Source organism: Camellia sinensis, chromosome 13 (assembly GCF_055761805.1).
Source record: "Camellia sinensis isolate YWXY chromosome 13, ASM5576180v1, whole genome shotgun sequence".
NCBI lineage: Eukaryota > Viridiplantae > Streptophyta > Magnoliopsida > Ericales > Theaceae > Camellia > Camellia sinensis.
The window spans coordinates 129,358,282-129,378,102 of record NC_138973.1 but is presented as its reverse complement, the minus strand read 5'-3'; the positions used below and the strand labels follow the sequence as shown (position 1 = coordinate 129,378,102).

General features: G+C 35.2%; 2 protein-coding genes across 2 annotated transcripts; one reads left to right on the top strand and one right to left on the bottom strand.

Moving 5' to 3' along the window:
• Nucleotides 1-2,335: 2,335 nt before the first annotated feature.
• Nucleotides 2,336-5,628, top strand: LOC145806434 (uncharacterized). Its single transcript, XM_082903377.1, has 3 exons — nucleotides 2,336-3,537; nucleotides 4,033-4,429; nucleotides 4,899-5,628. Exons 1-3 carry the CDS (start codon nucleotides 2,472-2,474, stop codon nucleotides 5,539-5,541), a joined length of 2,106 nt encoding a protein of 701 aa, XP_082759503.1. The 5' UTR covers nucleotides 2,336-2,471; the 3' UTR covers nucleotides 5,542-5,628.
• Nucleotides 5,629-6,863: 1,235 nt separating this feature from the next.
• LOC145805707 (uncharacterized) lies at nucleotides 6,864-10,936 on the bottom strand. The gene is made up of 5 exons (XM_082900890.1): nucleotides 10,172-10,936; nucleotides 8,328-9,253; nucleotides 8,105-8,195; nucleotides 7,890-7,985; nucleotides 6,864-7,190 (listed from the first exon to the last, which is right to left on the bottom strand). The coding sequence occupies exons 1-5, from the start codon at nucleotides 10,934-10,936 to the stop codon at nucleotides 6,939-6,941; spliced, it is 2,130 nt and encodes a 709-aa protein (XP_082757016.1). The 3' UTR covers nucleotides 6,864-6,938.
• Between the last annotated feature and the right edge of the window lie 8,885 nt (nucleotides 10,937-19,821).

Here is a 19,821-nt window from a genome sequence, read left to right as displayed (position 1 = left end):
TAATACAAATTAATAAACTAATAAATTTTATATTATGGGATTAAATATGTACAATGAGGCACGAATCACACCCCTCAACTTACACTTTGCTAGTCCTCGATCAAAACAAACTAAAAAAATAAAATAAAATCTATCTAAGCCATTTTTGTAGAGAACACGGTTACATTTAACGTATGCAACTAGCCTTTGGACCCTTAGGTTGCCCTTAGTGGACAAATTATAGTCTCGTGAGGGTTTACAAAGAATATATCCACAAAATTCAATTTTTTTTTTTTTTTTTTTGTAAACACATTTTTTTTAAGAAAAATATTTACAAAGATAATTGTTAATTTTAATATATTAGCAAAAGAATTATCAAAGTTTAGAATACTAGCAATTAGTAGGAATAATTTATCTATCTCTATATTCGGTGCATGTGTGTGTAAATTATAGCTAACAAAAATTTTATTTAATCTCTCAATGAAAGTATACTCTAGTTCTATCAGAAGCATGCTTCGACTCAAATCTCACAGATATTGCACTCAACAAATGAATCACTAGATATGGTGCAAATTTATGGACTGTCAACATATGCGAGTGAAATTAATATAAACAAATCAAAATATCTCGCATATAAGTGATGAAAAACGCTAGCATGAAAGAACACAGTATCTTCAAAGAATGCTAAATGTTAAAAAATTACACTAACATCTCTATCTGTCATGTCTGTATCTAAATTTTACCAATTTTTGAATCAAATAGGACTTTTATTGGGTTAGTCAAACAAGGTTAGGGAGAGGTAAGAAAATGAGAAAGAATCAGTAACTCCTTTCTGAGTATAAGAGAATAGTCAAAATTATTGTTTTATGTTTTCAACATTCTCTTTCTACAACAATATGTACCAGTGTAGACACCCTTCCATAATCTTACTTTTCTTCTTCTTCTTTTTTTATTATTTGTCTTTTTTTTAATTTTTTTTTTAAATTTTGTTCTTCTTTATCATCCTCCTTATCAATTCATCCATTCTTTTGCTCCTGCAAACAATGGCCAGTTATCACCAAGGGTTTATTCAATGAAGAGATTTTTATTGATAAATCCATTCTAGAGTTGTTATAACCCATTAGGTCCACTAAAGTATATTATAACCTAATTAGTCCCATAAACTTTTCTGGATATTCCATAAAGTCCATTTTTCTAATTTAATATAATTATTTGGACTATTTTGCCCCTGTATATATATACGTACAGTGTTAATACGTAATAGGTGCCTGTTTCTTCGTTCATGCAGTTTGGCAGTTTCTATTTTACGCTTTTCATCATCAATCCAATTCCGAGAGTTACGTTTATGTTTTGCATGCTCGTTGCAAGGATTGGTTGTGCCAGGGTTTCATCCTTGTTGTTGGTGTCTGGTTCTGTGGTTTGCGAGTGAAGACGACGAAGAGGAGGGTGTTCGGTTGTTACATTTGCCGGATTATAACTACTTCAAATCAGTTTTTTTCAACTTTCTGTACGATTGTAGGATTGCATGATCAAGGTTAGTATCAATTTGGTTATGAATACATGTTCAGTTTATGGTTTCATTCGTGTAATGGATCAGATGCTCTGTTTTTGGATTTATATGGATTGAATGCTCTGTTTTTTCAATTATATGCATTTTACGTGGTTATGTGGAGGGGAGTTCATTCGTATTATGTGAAGATTGTGTAGTTCTCATTTGACTTCGATGCATGCGTAATGAGGCTCTGTGTGGATGATTTGATTATCAGTATATATATCAATGTCAATCTGCACATTTTGTGAATGTGGAATATGTGAAGAATGTGGATGTTCTCATTTTAAATTGATGTTTGCTTAATGAGGCTCTGTGAAGATTGTTCACATCTGTGAAGATTGTTAATGTTCGCATTTTACTTTGATGCTTGCTTAATGTTAACATCTTGTTAATATCAATGTGAATGTTTACATCATCATAAACTGATGTGAATGTTCACATCATTATACACTGATGTGAATGTTTATATCATCATACACTGATGTGAATGTTCACATCATTATATTATGTGAAGATTGTTGATGTTGTCATTGGACTTTGATGTTTGCTTAATGTTGACATCTTGTTAATAGTAATGTGAATGTTCACATCTTCATATTGTGAATTATGGATTTAGCAGTTGAAATGTACACGTAGTCATCTATTTTTTGCACAATGTGAATTTTCATATACACTGATGTGAATGTTTACATCATCATACACTGATGTGAATGTTCACATCATTATATTATGTGAAGATTGTTGATGTTGTCATTGGACTTTGATGTTTGCTTAATGTTGACATCTTGTTAATAGTAATGTGAATGTTCACATCTTCATATTGTGAATTATGGATTTAGCAGTTGAAATGTACACGTAGTCATCTATTTTTTGCACAATGTGAATTTTCATATCGATTTTCATTACTGTTCATTGTTGTGTTTTTGTGTTTTTACAGGAGATGGATACCTTTATGCTATTGGTGTGTACATATGGTTGTAGTACAACTGTAATAAATGTTGCCCGCGCAATGTGTTATTCTCGTTTGGTGGAGTGTTTGTGTGAGAAATGGGATGAGTTGTCTGCTGGTTATATTTCATTGTTCTGTAAACTACCTGGGATTAATAAGTGTCATTTGGACAATGAGGAAGAATTTCAGAACATGGTACTGCTTGCTAAATCAATGGGGGTACAACATGTAGAAGTTGTGGTTGAGTTGAAGGGTGATATTGGTCAGTCAAGTAGTTTGGGATTGCTGCGTATGGGGGTTGAGGATGAAATTGATGCACTACGGAGATTTTGCCACCATAAGGAGAAGGTGTTGTTGTCAGCCCCTTGGGCAAATGGTATTACGCATGTAGGACAACGGTTTGTTGGAGGTGCACAAGAATTTCGTGACGTTTTATGTAAGTATGCCATCCAATGTGGGTTTAAGTTCACATACGTGAAGAACGAGACAACAAGAGTTACTGCTGTGTGTGCGATGCGGGAGGAGAGGGGGTGTTTGTGGGCTATACATTGTAGAGCACAACGAGCAAATGATTTTTTCTACATCAAGAGGTTTAGTGATGTGCATACTTGTGGTACGGATGTTCGAACATCGAAGAATCCGCGAGTTAGTTCGGATTTGGTGTCGAGTACCATATCTGAAATTGTGAGGGACAAGCCGTTGACTCGGCCGTGTGAAGTGGTGACTATTTTGAAGAGGGATTATGGGCTAGATGTGAGTTACCATGTTGTATGGTTGGGTGTGGAGAAAGCAAAGGCTGGTATCCATGGAGATCACTCGTTATCGTTTGACCAGTTGCGGTGGTATTCGGATGCTGTGATGCGGTACAATCCGGGGAGTTATGTCAATATTGACTATGATGCGAGTAGTCAACAGTTTTGTCGCTTCTTTGTGTCATTCGCTGCGTGTATTTCTGGGTTCAATGCTTGTCGGCCTTTATTATTCCTGGATGGAACATTCCTCAAAGGAAAGTACAAAGGTCAGCTACTTGCGGCAACGGCGAAAGACGGGAACAATGGTTAGAAGTTTTTTTTACCTGTCTATTCATGTCAATATTCGCTCTGAGCAGCATAGTCTGGACGAAAGAGTGATTGCTAAATTATAAGTAATGTGAACATTCACATCAGTGACATTAGTATGCACTGATGTGAATGTTCACACCTTTGTATGCTAATGACAGAAATGTTAACATCAGACTGATGTGAATGTTCACATCAGACTTATTACAGACTTATGTGAATGTTGACATCAGTGTATACTAATGTTAGTTGATCTATTAATGAACAGTACTGTGAATGTTAACATTTTCAGTGACTCAACAAGCAACAATGAATTATTAATGGTCGTTAATGTGAATGTTCACATCGTTGATGTTTACGAACCTGAATCCAAAAACAGCAATAGTAAAGAGGGCAATGTACATATGAACATTCACATGACCTGTTTTGTTTATACTATTTTTCTATTCACTTTGGAATATTGTGAACAGTTGTGTATTGGTGTTGTGTTGTAGGTCTGTTTCCTGTTGCATTTGCAATTGTTGATTCGGAGACCACGGCTAATTGGTCGTGGTTCTTGCATGAACTTGGGAAGGTTGTTGATGGGAAGCGCCATATTACTTTTATTTCGGATCGTAATCTTGGTCTGTTAGAAGCTATGCCAAAGGTGTTCCCATCGGCTCATCACGGTTATTGCTTACAACACTTGAAGAGCAATTTAAGAGACCGGATGAAAGGAATTGATAATGGATTCAGGGATCACCTAGTAAGGAGTTTGGGTGACTGTGCCTACGAGCCAACTGTGGTAGGGTTCCATGAAAAGCTTGCAAAATTAAAAGAGGAGGGTAAACAACGAGCTCATAATTTTTTCAAGGACTTAGCACCTGAGCACTGGGCAAATTCATACTTCAGGTAATAATAGATTCCTAAGGTGTTCCATTTTTGAAGTTTAGAATGGTAGTGATGTGAATTTTCAGTTTATAATGGTGACAATCTTCGAATTGTGTTTCATCTTCAATGTAAATGATGTGAATGTTCACATCTGCTAATGATGACTGATGTCATGTTCACATCTGTTAATTTGTCAAATAGTCATGCAATGTATTACAGATTTGAATGTTGACACGTGTCATATTTTGTTGTTGTTGTTAACATTCACATCTGTCTATCATTTAAGTTGACAACGTAATAAGCATATAATGTGAACATTCACATTATTAAAACCTGGTAGCAGATGTGAACATTCACATTATTATACATTGATGTGAATGTTCACATCAGTGAATACTAATGGCAGTACTGTGAACGTTCACATCTGTCAACATTAATGGTCAGGCCTGTTAAATTCCGTATTGTACAATGTTTGTGATATACTGTGCAGGGGCATGCGTTATGGGGAGATGACATCCAATGCGGCGGAGTCATTTAATAACTGGATTAAAGAAGCACGTAATCTTCCTATCACTCAAATGGTGGACAAAATTCGTACTCAGTTGATGCGGCAAATGTCTGCACGGCGTGACCAAGCAAACAAATGGAATGAGATTATTTGTCCGACATTCGAAACAAGGCTTATGGATTCGTTCAATGACAGCAAGTGTTGGCAAGTTAGCAAAGCCAACGAGGATGTGTTTGAAGTTCATTCGATACCATCGGTTACAGTTGATGTTGCGAGGCGTACATGTTCATGCTTCAAATGGCAAATCAATGGATTCCCGTGTGACCATGCTGTTATTGCCATTCAGAAGAGCCGTTACAATCTCAATGATTGTGTAGAACATTACTTTCATGTAGAGACATATCGTGCAGCCTATTCGGGAGCCATATTCCCTATACCATCGGTGGAGAAGCCGCCTTTTGATCCCACGGACTTTACTATATACCCGCCTACCGTGAAAAGACCACCCGGAAGGCCGAAGAAGAATAGGATCCCATCAAGGGGTGAGAAATTGAAGCAAATAAGGTGCGAGAGATGTGATAAGTTGGGGAACTATAATCGAAAATCATGCACGGAGCCGATATAAGATGTACCTTTTTTCATTTCAACATTGTATTTTACATTGGATTCTTATATTCATTTTTCAAATAAGATTGTGTTGTGTTGGGAAACATTGGGTGGCAATAAGATTACGTTGCGTTGGCAAACATAATAATGCATTAGTGTTTGATTTGTGTTTTATTTTTACTTTTTTAAGGCACCAATCTGACATTTATGTTGGTTGTGTTTTGGATGAATGCATGCTGTTAACATTCACATTATGTGAATGTTCACATTGTTCAACTTTCAAACATTTCTGTGGTGGGAATGTTCACATTGTTGTTACTGTTTACATCAATGTAACCATTCACATCAGTGTGCACTACTCTAAATTCACATGATGTGAACATTCACATGATGTGAATCACAGCAATGTTTACATCAATGTAACCATTCGCATCATCAACTCATAAGATGTGAATATTCATGACATCATTGTTGCCATTCGCATAATCAGAAGTTAACATCAATGTAACCATTTGCATCATCAACTCATAAGATGTGAATATTCATGACATCATTGTTGCCATTCGCATAATCAGAAGTTATGATGTGAATATTCACATCATCAAATTGTTAGATGTGAATATTGACTTGTGTTAAGAAATATCATAATCACACCTGTCATATTGTGTTACATGAACACTTTAAGCAATATTTTAAACCATGTAGTATGGTTTAAAATAGAAGAAAGTGTATGATCATTCTGTGATGTGAACATTGACATCATGTCATGTGTATCCAAAAAAAAAAAAGAAAATACAATCTCAATGTGCATGACCAATGCAAAATAGGCCTGAAAATGCATATACATATATTGACTGAAAAGTATCTGTACAAGCAGTGATATAGACTTCATTTACAATTAAGCTACTGAAACTAAATTGTCTTAAATGTGGATAACAGATTTGGGTGACAGTGATAGGTGGACACCCCCACCTATAGGTTTTCACATTGCATTGTCTTTCTATGGTTCAGGAAAAGGTGTACTAATGAGTCTCTTATTTGACACCATTCAAAGCGATCTAGGCTGGCAACAATGTCTTCACGATATACATGCGCCCTCATGATGTAACAAACTGCAGGCCCACAATCCACCCTGAAAATGCAAACTTCTTGTTAGATTTTGAAATTTAGGTGGGTAAAGGTTGTGGAACATGTGTAGAAATCGATTTTAGGCTTATGAATTTGATGCTTGCTGAGGACAGATGTCCACTGATATGATTGTTTTTGAAGTATTTTGGCTTGATAAATTGGTCCATAATGGTGATGACGGTCCAATGTTGTGCACTAAAGCTGTGATGTAGTCCCTCTGCCAACAATGAAATTTCATATTAGGCACCAACCAACATAGGGCATACGTCCAAGTTCAAATATTACACATCACGACAAGTATTGTTTTTGACAGCCACTTACCAGTATTTGTGCTTTGTCAATATGTGGGTCATGTATGCCTTCTCTTGGGCGCAGTGAGTTATAATGCCTCCATACATTCTCTTTCACGTCGTACACAACAATTGTCCAGTGAAAGTTGTCGTGTATTGGGAAGATTAAGAATCTTTGGCCTTGATACTCCTTGATGTGTACATCAATTAGTTTATTCCTCTTGTGGGGGGGGTACTGTTCAATGATTTTCTGCACACAAAGGGCATACAATGATGTACCAAGTATTTATATCGATGTTTGGTGTTAATGATTTGAATGTTCATCTGCTAATGGGGAGTTATGTTACTGATGTGAATGTTCACATTTCCTAATGGTGAGTGAAACTACTGATGTGAATGTTCACATCTGTTAATGTCAGGGATATTACTGGTGTGAATGTTCCCATTTGCTAATGGTGGGTGATGCTACTGATGTGAATGTTCACATCTGTTAGTGTGAGTGATGTTACTGATGTGAATGTTCACATCTGTTAATGTCAGTGCTATTACTGATGTGAATGTTCCCATTTGCTAATGGTGGGTGATGTTACTGATGTGAATGTTCACATCTGTTAATGTGAGTAAATACTGCTGATGTGAATGTTCACATCTGTTAATGTGAGTAATACTGCTGATGTGAATGTTCACATCTGTTACTATGAGTTATATTACTGATGTGAATGTTCACATGTGTGTATCATTTAAGTTTATCAACATAATAAGCATATAATATTCAATGCGAATGATGTGAATGTTCACATCTGTCAATGTGAATCTTCTCAAAGGTCATTTTATGTTTTTGTTAACATTCACATCTGCCTATTATTTAAATTAACAATGTAATCATGTAATGCTGAGAATAACATCCACATGTATTGAAACATAATCAAAATTAAAGTCTAGTGGTTACCAAACATGTGCTTGTAAAGATGAATGATGAATCTTCCAAACTTGGGTTGACTAGCCCTTGTAGTTCAAGTAGAATTTCACCATAAGCATCTATCACCTGCAGAACCGGAGGGGTGGCAGTACATTATTTACAGTGTCTTTACCCTATGTGTATGTGTGTGTGTGTGTGTGTGTGTGTGTGTGTGTGTGTTTTGTACACATTTATAGTTGCCATACGTTGTTGGTTATTGATTCTTCCTTGATGAGGTGTATGATGTCATCAAAATACACATGTTTAGTCTTTGAGTCCCCTCGCCACACTAGCAACCTGTGCATTGTGATTACAGAAAATGTTAATGTCAACATTGCACATTTATGAAATGGTCTAATTCATTAAGTATGTATGTAAACTGAACATGATGGAAAAAAAAAACAGTTGGGGATATGTAAGATCACTTACTCATCACCGCCGTTCTTGTGCAAATTTTGGACTTTTTGCTTGTTGAGTTTGTTCATGTTAGCCCAGACCTTTAGTTTGTTGTTCAAGGATAACTTCTTGGACTTTGTTGGCTGCTTTTTTGGTGGTTGCTTGTCTAAATCTTGTGCAATTTGGACTGCATGTGATTTCTGTTGGGCTCCCTCTTTCCCTTTCTTCTGACCAGGCAGGTTGGGGTATTCAAACTCGTCCAACCTGTGTTCTTTCCTTACCTTCTGCTTTATGCGCTTTACCCTTGATGGGGGGCTGATAATGTGTTCCAATGCTGCAGTGGGATTGTTGTTAAGGCTGTCATGAGCCTTTTGTGCTTCAACTTGAGTGATGATGTGTACGGACTGATCATCAAAAAGGTCTTGAAGTATTGTTTTTTCACATTCCAAGTTGATGACCAACTTTGTCAGCCGCTGAATTTCTGTATCTTTCCACTCCATGCAAGTCTTCATGTCCATGTCCACATTGGATGAGCCCGATTGGTCAAATAGTTTGGCTTCAAGGGCAGCAATCACCCTTGCCCTCAACTCCCATGATTCTTCCAACTGTTTGTATTTCGCTTCCCATTGCCGTACAAGAGCCCAAGCTTTTTGGTTTTCTTTCATGAGTACTTCCACAATGTCGGGCTCAGTTGGTTGTGCTATGATGATTCCTTTCTCAGCATTGGGGGTGCTACAGCTGGGGTTGATATAATGTCCAACATCATTCAGGTCCACTGTATCGACAGAAAATGCATCGCTGTCATCACTGCGTTGACTGTCTTTGCTTTGATCCTCATTGCTTTCATCTTTCTTTGCTACTGCACTTGACAAAATCTCAGGTTTTGGCTCCACATTCAATTTTGTATGACGATACATCTTCGCTTCAGTTGGTGATGCCATTAGCTCGCCGCCATATACCTGCATTTCGAGACAGTATGTTAGTTAGATAGTTCCTCGTCTCACTATGTGAATAAGCACAATATATTTGGTTGTACTTCTACCTCATTTAAACCTAGCTTAGCCAGAGTTATGGACTTCATGTTGCTATGTAAGGCTGTAAGGTCCCATTTTACGCATCGTGGAATGGCATTGGGGTTGCGGGGTTGTAAGATTGTTGTATGCTCACACAGCCAATACTGAAACAAATAACAAATATCAGTAATTTGAATGTGGATATGAATTAACATTGATGTGAATGTTTACACCACTGGTGCAGTAATGTGAATGTTCACAGTGCACCACTAGGCCAGTAATGTGAATGTTTACATCACTTAAAACTGATGTGAATATTCACATCCATTGATGTGAATGTTTACATCTGCTAATGTGGAGTAATGTTACTGATGTGAATGTTCACATTTTCTAATGTTGAGTGATACTACTGATGTGAGTGTTCACAACTGTTAATGTGAGTGATATTACTGACCTGAATGTTCCCAACTGTTAGTGTCAGTGTTATTACTGATGTGAATGTTCACATTTGCTAATGGTGGGGGATGATACTGATGTGAATGTTCACATCTGTTCATGTCAGTGTTATTACTATGTGAATGCTCACATTTTGCTAATGGTGAGTGATGTTACTGATGTGAATATTCACATCTGGTAATGTGAGTGGTACAACTGATGTGAATGTTCACATCTGTTAATGTGAATGTTTACACCAGCATCTACTAATGTGTGTTTGTACATTACTGAAACAATAATGCGAATGTTTTCATCAATGTTGTCAACTTCCACACCAAAGCTGAGAAATGTGAACATTCACATCAGAGTGTTCAGAGCCCGTATATGTTCATATTAAACATAGAATAAGTTGTATGAGATTTGATTTACCATTAACAACATCACACATTCGGTGACTCGTCCTGGTTTTCCACAGTTCTGGCCCAATGAACCCATCAAGGTTGCCCGGATGCTCTCAGCCCAATCATACTCGATCATCTTGTGTAATGGGTCCATGTATGAGTAGAAAACCCATCCAATTGTTTCTCCGGATGTAGAAAAGAATAGCTTGACGCATGCATACATGCAAACTAATCTTGCGACCTCCTCATTGTCATGTTTTTTTGTGCCCTTCAATGCTTCCCTCAGAATTTCTCGTATTTTGGCAGCACTTAACCGACTAACATCCTTGCACATTCGGTGTATGATGCCAGTTGTTGGTTTTGCGCCATAAGAGAGGTCCATCGACTTGGTGCCGCAGTCCACCCCAAAAATCAGTGATACGTCGCTTCTAAAAATCTGGATGTTCTTATCCCCAATGTAAAACCTTCCACTAGATTGCTTGAATGTTTGTACTATACGCACAATGACATCATCATATTTCATGCAGTGGTTGAGGTCGATTTCGTTACTGATCAAGCTATCAAATAATGGCCAGAACGGTGTTTTTCTAAGGCACTTCAATTGGCCACTTGTAAATTTCGTATCCTTTGACAGTTTGACCAATCCAGTTATATTTGACCGGTAGTTCACTTTTTTCATGTTCACTTCTTCAGGAACAGCTGTTTGATCAGGCTTGGTTTTGAAACGGGATTCCCCTCGCTTTCGCTTGCCATCAACTTTATGGGGAAGACCTGTGTGTTCAAATGAGCACATGTAATTGGTTGAAACACAGAGGATGGAACCCGAAGCACCAAACAACATTCAACAACCAGCATTGACAGTAATTGGAACATTCACATCATTATACAGTGATGTGAATGTTCACATTAGTGTTTATTACTGTAAGTTTACACAGTAATCAATAGTAATGTGAATGTTCACATCATCCATGTTGGAAAAATAAATTCGGAAAACGACAACAGTTATTGGGCAATGTGAATGTTTACATGGGTGATCACATTATGTTATAATTTGCTAAAAATCAAAGGGGGGAACCAACAACGCCAAACTACACCCAATAACACAAACAACTTGGGCATTGATGTCACAATGTGAATGTTTACATCATACGCCATCACAGTATTGAGTGAAGTTTGGGGGTTCTGACATTAATGTGAACATTCACATGATGTGAATGTTCACATCAGTGTGCACTACCCTAAACTTACCCAGTAATCAATAGTAATGTGAATGTTCACATCATCCATGTTTGAGAAATAAATTTCGAACACGACAACAGTTACTGGGCAATGTGAATGCTTACATGGGTGATCACGTTATGTTATAATTTTCTAAAAATCAAAGGAGGGAACCAACAACGCCAAACTACACCCAATAACACAAACAACTTGGGCATTGATGTCACAATGTGAATGTTTACATCATACGCCATCACAGTATTGAGTGAAGTTTGGGGTTTCTGACATTAATGTAAACATTCACATGATGTGAATGTTCACATCAGTGTGCACTACTCTAAATTTACCCAGTAATCAATAGTAATGTGAATGTTCACATCATCCATGTTTGAGAAATAAATTTTGAACACGACAACAGTTATTGGGCAATGTGAATGTTTACATGGGTGATCACATTATGTTATAATTTGCTAAAAATCAAAGGGGGGAACCAACAACGCCAAACTACACCCAATAACACAAACAACTTGGGCATTGATGTCACAATGTGAATGTTTACATCATACGCCATCACAGTATTGAGTGAAGTTTGGGGTTTCTGACATTAATGTGAACATTCACATGATGTGAATGTTCACATCAGTGTGCACTACCCTAAACTTACCCAGTAATCAATAGTAATGTGAATGTTCACATCATCCATGTTTGAGAAATAAATTTCGAACACGACAACAGTTATTGGGCAATGTGAATGTTTACATGGGTGATCACATTATGTTATAATTTGCTAAAAATCAAAGGGGGGAACCAACAACGCCAAACTACACCCAATAACACAAACAACTTGGGCATTGATGTCACAATGTGAATGTTTACATCATACGCCATCACAGTATTGAGTGAAGTTTGGGGTTTCTGACATTAATGTGAACATTCACATGATGTGAATGTTCACATCAGTGTGCACTACCCTAAACTTACCCAGTAATCAATAGTAATGTGAATGTTCACATCATCCATGTTTGAGAAATAAATTTCGAACACGACAACAGTTACTGGGCAATGTGAATGTTTACATGGGTGATCACATTATGTTATAATTTTCTAAAAATCAAAGGAGGGAACCAACAGCGCCAAACTACACCCAATAACACAAACAACTTGGGCATTGATGTCACAATGTGAATGTTTACATCATACACCATCACAGTATTGAGTGAAGTTTGGGGTTTCTGACATTAATGTGAACATTCACATGATGTGAATGTTCACATCAGTGTGCACTACTCTAAATTTACCCAGTAATCAATAGTAATGTGAATGTTCACATCATTCATGTGTGCAAAAACAAATCCCGAAAACTACAACAGTTAGAGGCCAATGTGAATGTTTACATATATTTTTACAAAATTAATCCCGAAAACATCTATGTTTGATGACATTATGATTGAGAAGCAGAAGGAGGAATGGTATTCCTTACTTTTGTTCGTCATGGTTGGTGGGTATGGATCACACTCAGTGGATAAAATAAACTCAATGGGGCGACAAGAATCTTCGAACGACGAAGCACCCTCCTTCCGATGTGAAGCTTCGCAGTGGTGAGACGAAGAGGAATCTAGGGTTACTGGATGCAACATCAGTATCGTTTCGTCGATTGAGTTTTTGTTTTGGAAATTTTGTGGATTGAATATTTCGAATAGGAATGGGTTTTGGCAGAATCGGTTTCACGCGGGAGAGGCGGAGAGGGTTATTTCGTCCTTTAACAATTAATGGACCTAATGGAATATTCAGAAACAGTTTGGGTTTTATGGAACAAAACAGTTATAAATAGGACTTATCAAAAAATGGCCCTTGAATGAAAGATTTGGCATGTAGGCTCAAATTGGTTTCAAAGGATCTTTGAGTGTAAAGAAAGAAATGTTAAAGCTCAAATAATAAATACAAAAATGACCTAAATCATTTCCCAAAATTTGGCACAAATTTTCAACTTTCATGATTTTTAGAGGATGTAAATGCAAAATAATTTCTCAACATTCAACCAAAATGAAAAATATGAGGCTGAACAACGAAATAGTGCGCTTCTAAATGAATAGTTAGCAGTAAATTTAATAACCCTCCAAAAAGAATGATAGGGTCAAAATCTCAAATGGGTTAAAAAGTCTCCACATTAGTCATCAAGATGTTAAAGTCTAAGTCCAAAAATTAATCAAAAAATATTCAAGCGGCTATGTGCATGTCCAAATATGAGAAAAAAATTATTTTTAATCAAAAGATAGTATAATAAATTAAGATATAATTAAATTGCTTAGGCAACAAAAATTAACAATTAATCACAATTATATATATATATATATATAAAAGGGAGCTTTTTTAATAAGTCCATTCTCTAAGAATCCTATTCCATAAACCCCATAGTGTTTTTTACTATTCCATCAGGTCCTATTTTATATTAGAAGACTAAAACACCCTTCTCCTTTTCCCCTCTCTTTTTGAATCAAATAACTGTCCCTCTTCCCCTCTCTTTTTTGCAGAAAATCACACACAATATCTCCACCATTTCGAAAACCCAAAATCGTATTCCATATCGTCTCACACCCATACGTATCTCATTGTTCCATCGTCGGCACGTCTCATCGTCGGCTTCGTCATACCTCCACTATCTGTCTACGAAAACGTGGAAATCACCATTGGTGAACATCCTGAAGTTCCATCTTCGTCAAAATCACCACCGATGACCATTTGTGACAACCCAATCGTCAATATGGAAAAAGAGTAAGTAATCTCACCAATCTTGTATGTAAACCCTAAATCTCTTGTTCAAATTACACCATTGTGAACTTCCAATATCCCATGTTTCTATTCATACAATGTGTGGAACTTCATATTTTTATTGTTCATGCCCTAATTGTTAATGTGAACCCCTCAATCCCAATCTCCAAGTATATGGTTTTGTTCACCCAAAAATAATGCAATGGCAATTACGTTATGTTGTCAAAAGCTGTGAACATTTACATGGGAATGAAAAATGTTGGGCCACGCCAATTATTTCAGATGTTGTTGTTGTTGTTGTTGTTGTTGTATGTTTTAATCATGTGAATCTCCTATACCCATTTCATCAATATGAACTTCTACAGTAGTGAGCTTCATAGTATATTATCTTACTCATTCAATGTGTGAACTTCATATTATATCTGTTATTGCAAACATAGATGATGTGAACATTCACATTACTGTTCATTACTGGATAAACTTACATTGGTAGATAATTATGTGAATATTCACATCAGTGTATAATGATGTGAATGTTCACATTACTGTCACTGTTGATATTGTTGATTGTTGATGTTCATAGAACCTCCAATCTTCACTCAATAATGTGATGGAATATGATGTAAACATTCACATTGTGACATCAGTGTCAGACTAGTTGGTGTTGTTTGGTGCTGTTGGTTCCACCCTTTGTTTTTCAGCCAATTATAACATAATGTGATCACCCATGTAAACATTTACATTGCCCTCTAACTGTTGTTGTTTTCGGAATTGATTTTGCAAATATAGATGATGTGAACATTCATATTACTGTTCATTACTGGATAAACTTACATTAGTAGACACTAATGTGAACATTCACATCAGTGTATAATGATGTGAATGTTCACATTACTGTCACTGTTGATAATTTTGATTGTTGATGTCCATAGAACCCCCAATCTTCACTCAACAATGTGATGGAATATGATGTGAACATTCACATTGTGACATCAATGTCAGACTTGTTGGTGTTGTTGGGTGTTGTTTGGTGTTGTTGGTTCCACCCTTTGTTTTTCAGCCAATTATAACATAATGTGATCACCCATGTAAACATTTACATTGCCCTACAACTGTTGTTGTTTTTGGAATTGATTTTGCAAACATTAATGATGTGAACATTCACATTACTGTTCATTACTGGATAAACTTACATTGTTTTTGTTGGTGTTGATGCCTAATTTTTTATGGTTGCCAACCCTATTTTAGTTCAATGTGAATTCTTGTAGGCATGTTATAAATAATAACATCTTATTGTTTATCTTATTATTGAGTAACAACCAATGTGAACATTCACATTCTGAGGGTAGCCATTTTATGAATTTACATTGGTGTATGTTGTATCTCCCTCCTTATGTCAATGTCGGACTTGTTGGTGTTGTTGGTTATTCATGGTGATCAAATAATTACAACCTTAATTTTGGATGGTTGTCAACGTTGTTTTAGTTCAATATAAATTCTTATAGGCATGTTGTAAATAATAACATCTTATTGTTTCTCTTGTTATTGAGTAACAATCAATGTGAACATTCACATTCTGAGACTAGCTATTTTATAAATTTACATTATGATGTTTGTTGTGTTGTTTGTTGATTATTTGCTTTATTCTCAGTTTCGTAGTCTCAAATGTTTGTATAACAATCAATGTGAACATTCACATTCTGAGACTAGCCATTTTACATGTGTTGTTTCCTTTATGTTATGAAATTTTGTTCGTGTCAATATGAAAAATCAACATATATTGGTGTTGTCTCACTCCTATTTGTACCCTAGTAGTAATGTGAGTAACAATCAATGTTTGTGTTGTTTGTTGATTATCTGTTATTGAATAACAATCAATGTGAACATTCACATTCTAAGGCTAGCTATTTCACATGTGTTGTTTCCTTTATGTTGTGAAATTTTGTTTGTGTCAATATGAAAAATCAACATATATTGGTGTTGTCTCACTCCTATTTGTACTCTAGCAATAATGTGAATATTCACATCTCTAATTTCAATGTCAATATTCACATTATGAATATAATGTAGATATTCAACTTCTAACATCAATGAAATATGACAGAGCTGTTAGTATTGTTGCGTGTTTATGGTCATAGACCAATTAGAGCTCCTAATCTTGGATCATTGTCAACTCTCTTTTGGTTCAATGTCTATTCCATTATACATAATCTATACAATATTTAAAGGGTGATCAAATATGATGTGAATATGGTGTAAATATTGACATTGATGTAAATTTTTACTTCAATGTCAATATGCACATTATGAATATAATATAGATATTCAACTTCTAACATCAATGGAATATGATGTAAATATTTACAGAGTTGTTGGTATTGTTGCGTGTTGATGGTTATAAACCAATTAGAGCCCCTAATCTTGAATGGTTATCAACTTTTTTTTGGTTCAATGTGTATTCCATTATACATAATCTGTATAATATTTAAAAGGTGATCAAATATGATGTGAATATGGTGTAAATATTGACATTGATGTAAATATCTACTTCAATGTCAATATTCACATTATCATATAATGTAGATATTCAACTTCTAACATCAATGAAATATGATGTAAATATTTACAGAGTTGTTGGTATTATTGTGTGTTAATGGTTATAAAGCAATTAGAGCTCCTAATCTTGGATGGTTGTCAACTCTCTTTTGGTTCAATGTGTATCTCATTATACATAATGTCAATATTTACATCAGACTGCTATATATTGGTAATGACTTGTTTGTCTTAAATTGTCACGTGTAATACACTCTTTTGTAATACACTCCCTATCTCCTCCCTTGTGTCAATGTCAGATTTGTTAATGTTGTTGGTTGTTGATGGTGATGAAATAATTACATTCTGAACATAATGCCAATATTCACATTCTAACATCGATGTCAATATTCACCTCCTGTTATCAATGGAATATGATGTAGATATTAACAAAGTTGTTAGTATTGTTGCTTGTTGATGAAAAGCCCCTAATCTTGAATGGTTGTCAACCATTTTTTGGTTCAATCTGAATTTTATTGTACACAATGTCAATATTTACATCAGATTGTTGGATATTGATAATGACTACAAACCAATGGTGAGCCTTACATCAATTTGTACACATCTTCCACAACCATTATACACACCTAAATTTCAAATTCTAACAATACCAACTTTGCATTTTCAGGGTGGATTGCGGGCTCGCAGTGTGTTACATCATTCGGGCACATGTATACCGTGAGGAACTTGTTGACAGCCTTAATCGCTTTGCATGGTGTCAAATAAGAGACTTATTGTACACATTTTTCTGAATCATACAAAGACAGTACAATATGAAAGCCTATAGGTGGGGGGTGTCCACCTGTAATTGTTATCCATAATTGTTATCCACATTTAAAACAATTTAGTATCAATAGTTTTGACATATTGGAGCAGACTAGCTTAAGTGTAAATCAATTCTATATCAATGCTTGTACTCCAATTTTTCATTCAATATATATATATATGCATTTTGAGGCCTATTTCGTGTTGATCATTCACATGGATGTGAATATTACTTAAAATATTATTGTAACACAATGTAACTAGTGTGAATATCATATTTCTTAACACATAAGTGAATATTCGCAGCAAATAATTTGATGATGTTAATAATTACAGATGATATGAATATTCACATCATATGCTTTTATGTTGTAAATGATAACAGGTATGTCAACATTCACACCGCGCCCATGCATACATCATAATATACATAACAACATCCCGTTTTGCTATCAGAAAACGCTCAGAATGACAATTCGTAATACAAATCTGAATATTCACATCAAATGATTTGATAATGTGAATCGTTACAATGATATAAATATTCATGTTAACTACTTTGATGTTGTCAGTGGTAACAAAAATGTGAATATTCACATCAAATAGCATATTGCAGATGATGTGAATATTCACATCATATGTTTTCATGTTGTAAATGGTAACAGACATGTCAATATTTACACCATGCCCATGCATGCATCATAATATACACAACAACATCCCATTTTGCTAGCAAAAAACACTCACAATGACAATTCATAATACAAATCTGAATATTCACATAAATGATTTGGTAATATGTTGGTAATGTGAATGGTCATAGTGATATAAATATTCATGTTAACTACTTTGATATTGTCAATGGTAACAAGAATGTAAATATTCACATCACACACACGCATGCCTCACAATATACATGACCAAGAAAATCCCATATCCTCGTATAACCAACCAAAATTTAATTTAGATAATGATGTTGAAAGCAAGAAATAGATCATACAATGATTTATATACATTTACATTCTCAATGCGATGTGAATATTTACCACATTCAAAAAAACATAGCCATAACTCAACCACATAACCAGCCAAAATCCATAACCCCATACAACCAAAAAAAACTTGCATGTCCATCAATTCTAGAAAATGAAATTGGAAGAAAAAAACAGAGCACACAACACTTCATATAAATCCAATCACAAATGACATGCATCCATTACATACTAACCTTAAGACAATGTAATCAAACAGAGCACAGTATTTGTCTTCTCCAAATTCAAAAATCTCAATCTCTCAAAAAATAATAAAAAAAGCCATCACACAAATCCTCCTCTGCATCTTCATAATTTTTGTCTCCATCTTCATCATTATCACTATTATTAACACCTCTTACAATTCCACTATTACAGTAATCCAAATCAAACCAAACACTCCTCATCTCTTTATAAAGAAAGCTACATTATTGTATCAGAAACCTCATTCTTCACAATTCTAACACTCATTTCTTAAGCTTCCAAACAATATGAAATGTGAACATTCACATTGATTGACAGAAAAACCAAAAATAATGGCAGCAATAGAACTATAAATCCAAAAAAAAAAAAAAAAAACTCAATCTCTCTGAAAACATAAAATTATCACCCACATCTTCAGCTTCATCATATCACTATCATTAACAACCCGTGTAATTTCAACATTCCACCAATCCAAATCAAATTAAACCCACCTTCGAAGAACAAGTATTCAAATCCATCTCATCTTTCCCTTTGATTCAATCCAGTTGAATGTGGGTTTTAGTCAATCTACTGAACAAGTTTGTAAGCCATTACCCATGTTTCTTTGATTCAAATCCTTTTCTCTTCCTTTGATTTCTGGCTGAAATCATAACTATGTCAAAAAAAAAAAAAAAAAAAACAGAGCATAAACTTTGAATCGTCATCTTCTCTTCTACAGGAATGAAACCGTATCGCAATGAAACGCTACCGCGAACTATGTGCCGTCGTCTTCTCTCTTATAGGAACGAAATCCTACCACAACAAAAACAGAGGGAAACATGTATATTATTTTGTATATAATATATATCAACAATTAGACATAAGGGTATAATAGTCCAACAAATAATATAAATTAGGAAAAAAGGACTTCATGGAATAAAAGTATAAATACATGGGACTAATTAGGCTATAATTTTCCTTGGTAGACTTATTGGGTTAAAACACCTCTAAATGAGATTTATCAATAAAAAATCCTAAAAAAAAAAAACACCACACGCAACACAAAAACTTCTTTTTTTTTTTTATTATTTTTATGTTTTATTTTTTGAACAAAAACAAA

Bases quoted from the DNA above. Each gene is read 5' to 3' on its own strand.
- LOC145806434 (XM_082903377.1), top strand. From the start codon at position 2,472: ATGGATACCTTTATGCTATTGGTGTGTACATATGGTTGTAGTACAACT. The intron at 3,538-4,032 runs GTTAGAAGTTTT...GTTGTGTTGTAG, and splicing joins GGCGAAAGACGGGAACAATG to GTCTGTTTCCTGTTGCATTT. The intron at 4,430-4,898 runs GTAATAATAGAT...TATACTGTGCAG, and splicing joins TGGGCAAATTCATACTTCAG to GGGCATGCGTTATGGGGAGA.
- LOC145805707 (XM_082900890.1), bottom strand. From the start codon at position 10,936: ATGTGCTCATTTGAACACACAGGTCTTCCCCATAAAGTTGATGGCAAG. The intron at 9,254-10,171 runs GTAAATCAAATC...CTCGAAATGCAG, and splicing joins AATGTGTGATGTTGTTAATG to GTATATGGCGGCGAGCTAAT. The intron at 7,986-8,104 runs GTATGGCAACTA...CCGGTTCTGCAG, and splicing joins AAGAATCAATAACCAACAAC to GTGATAGATGCTTATGGTGA.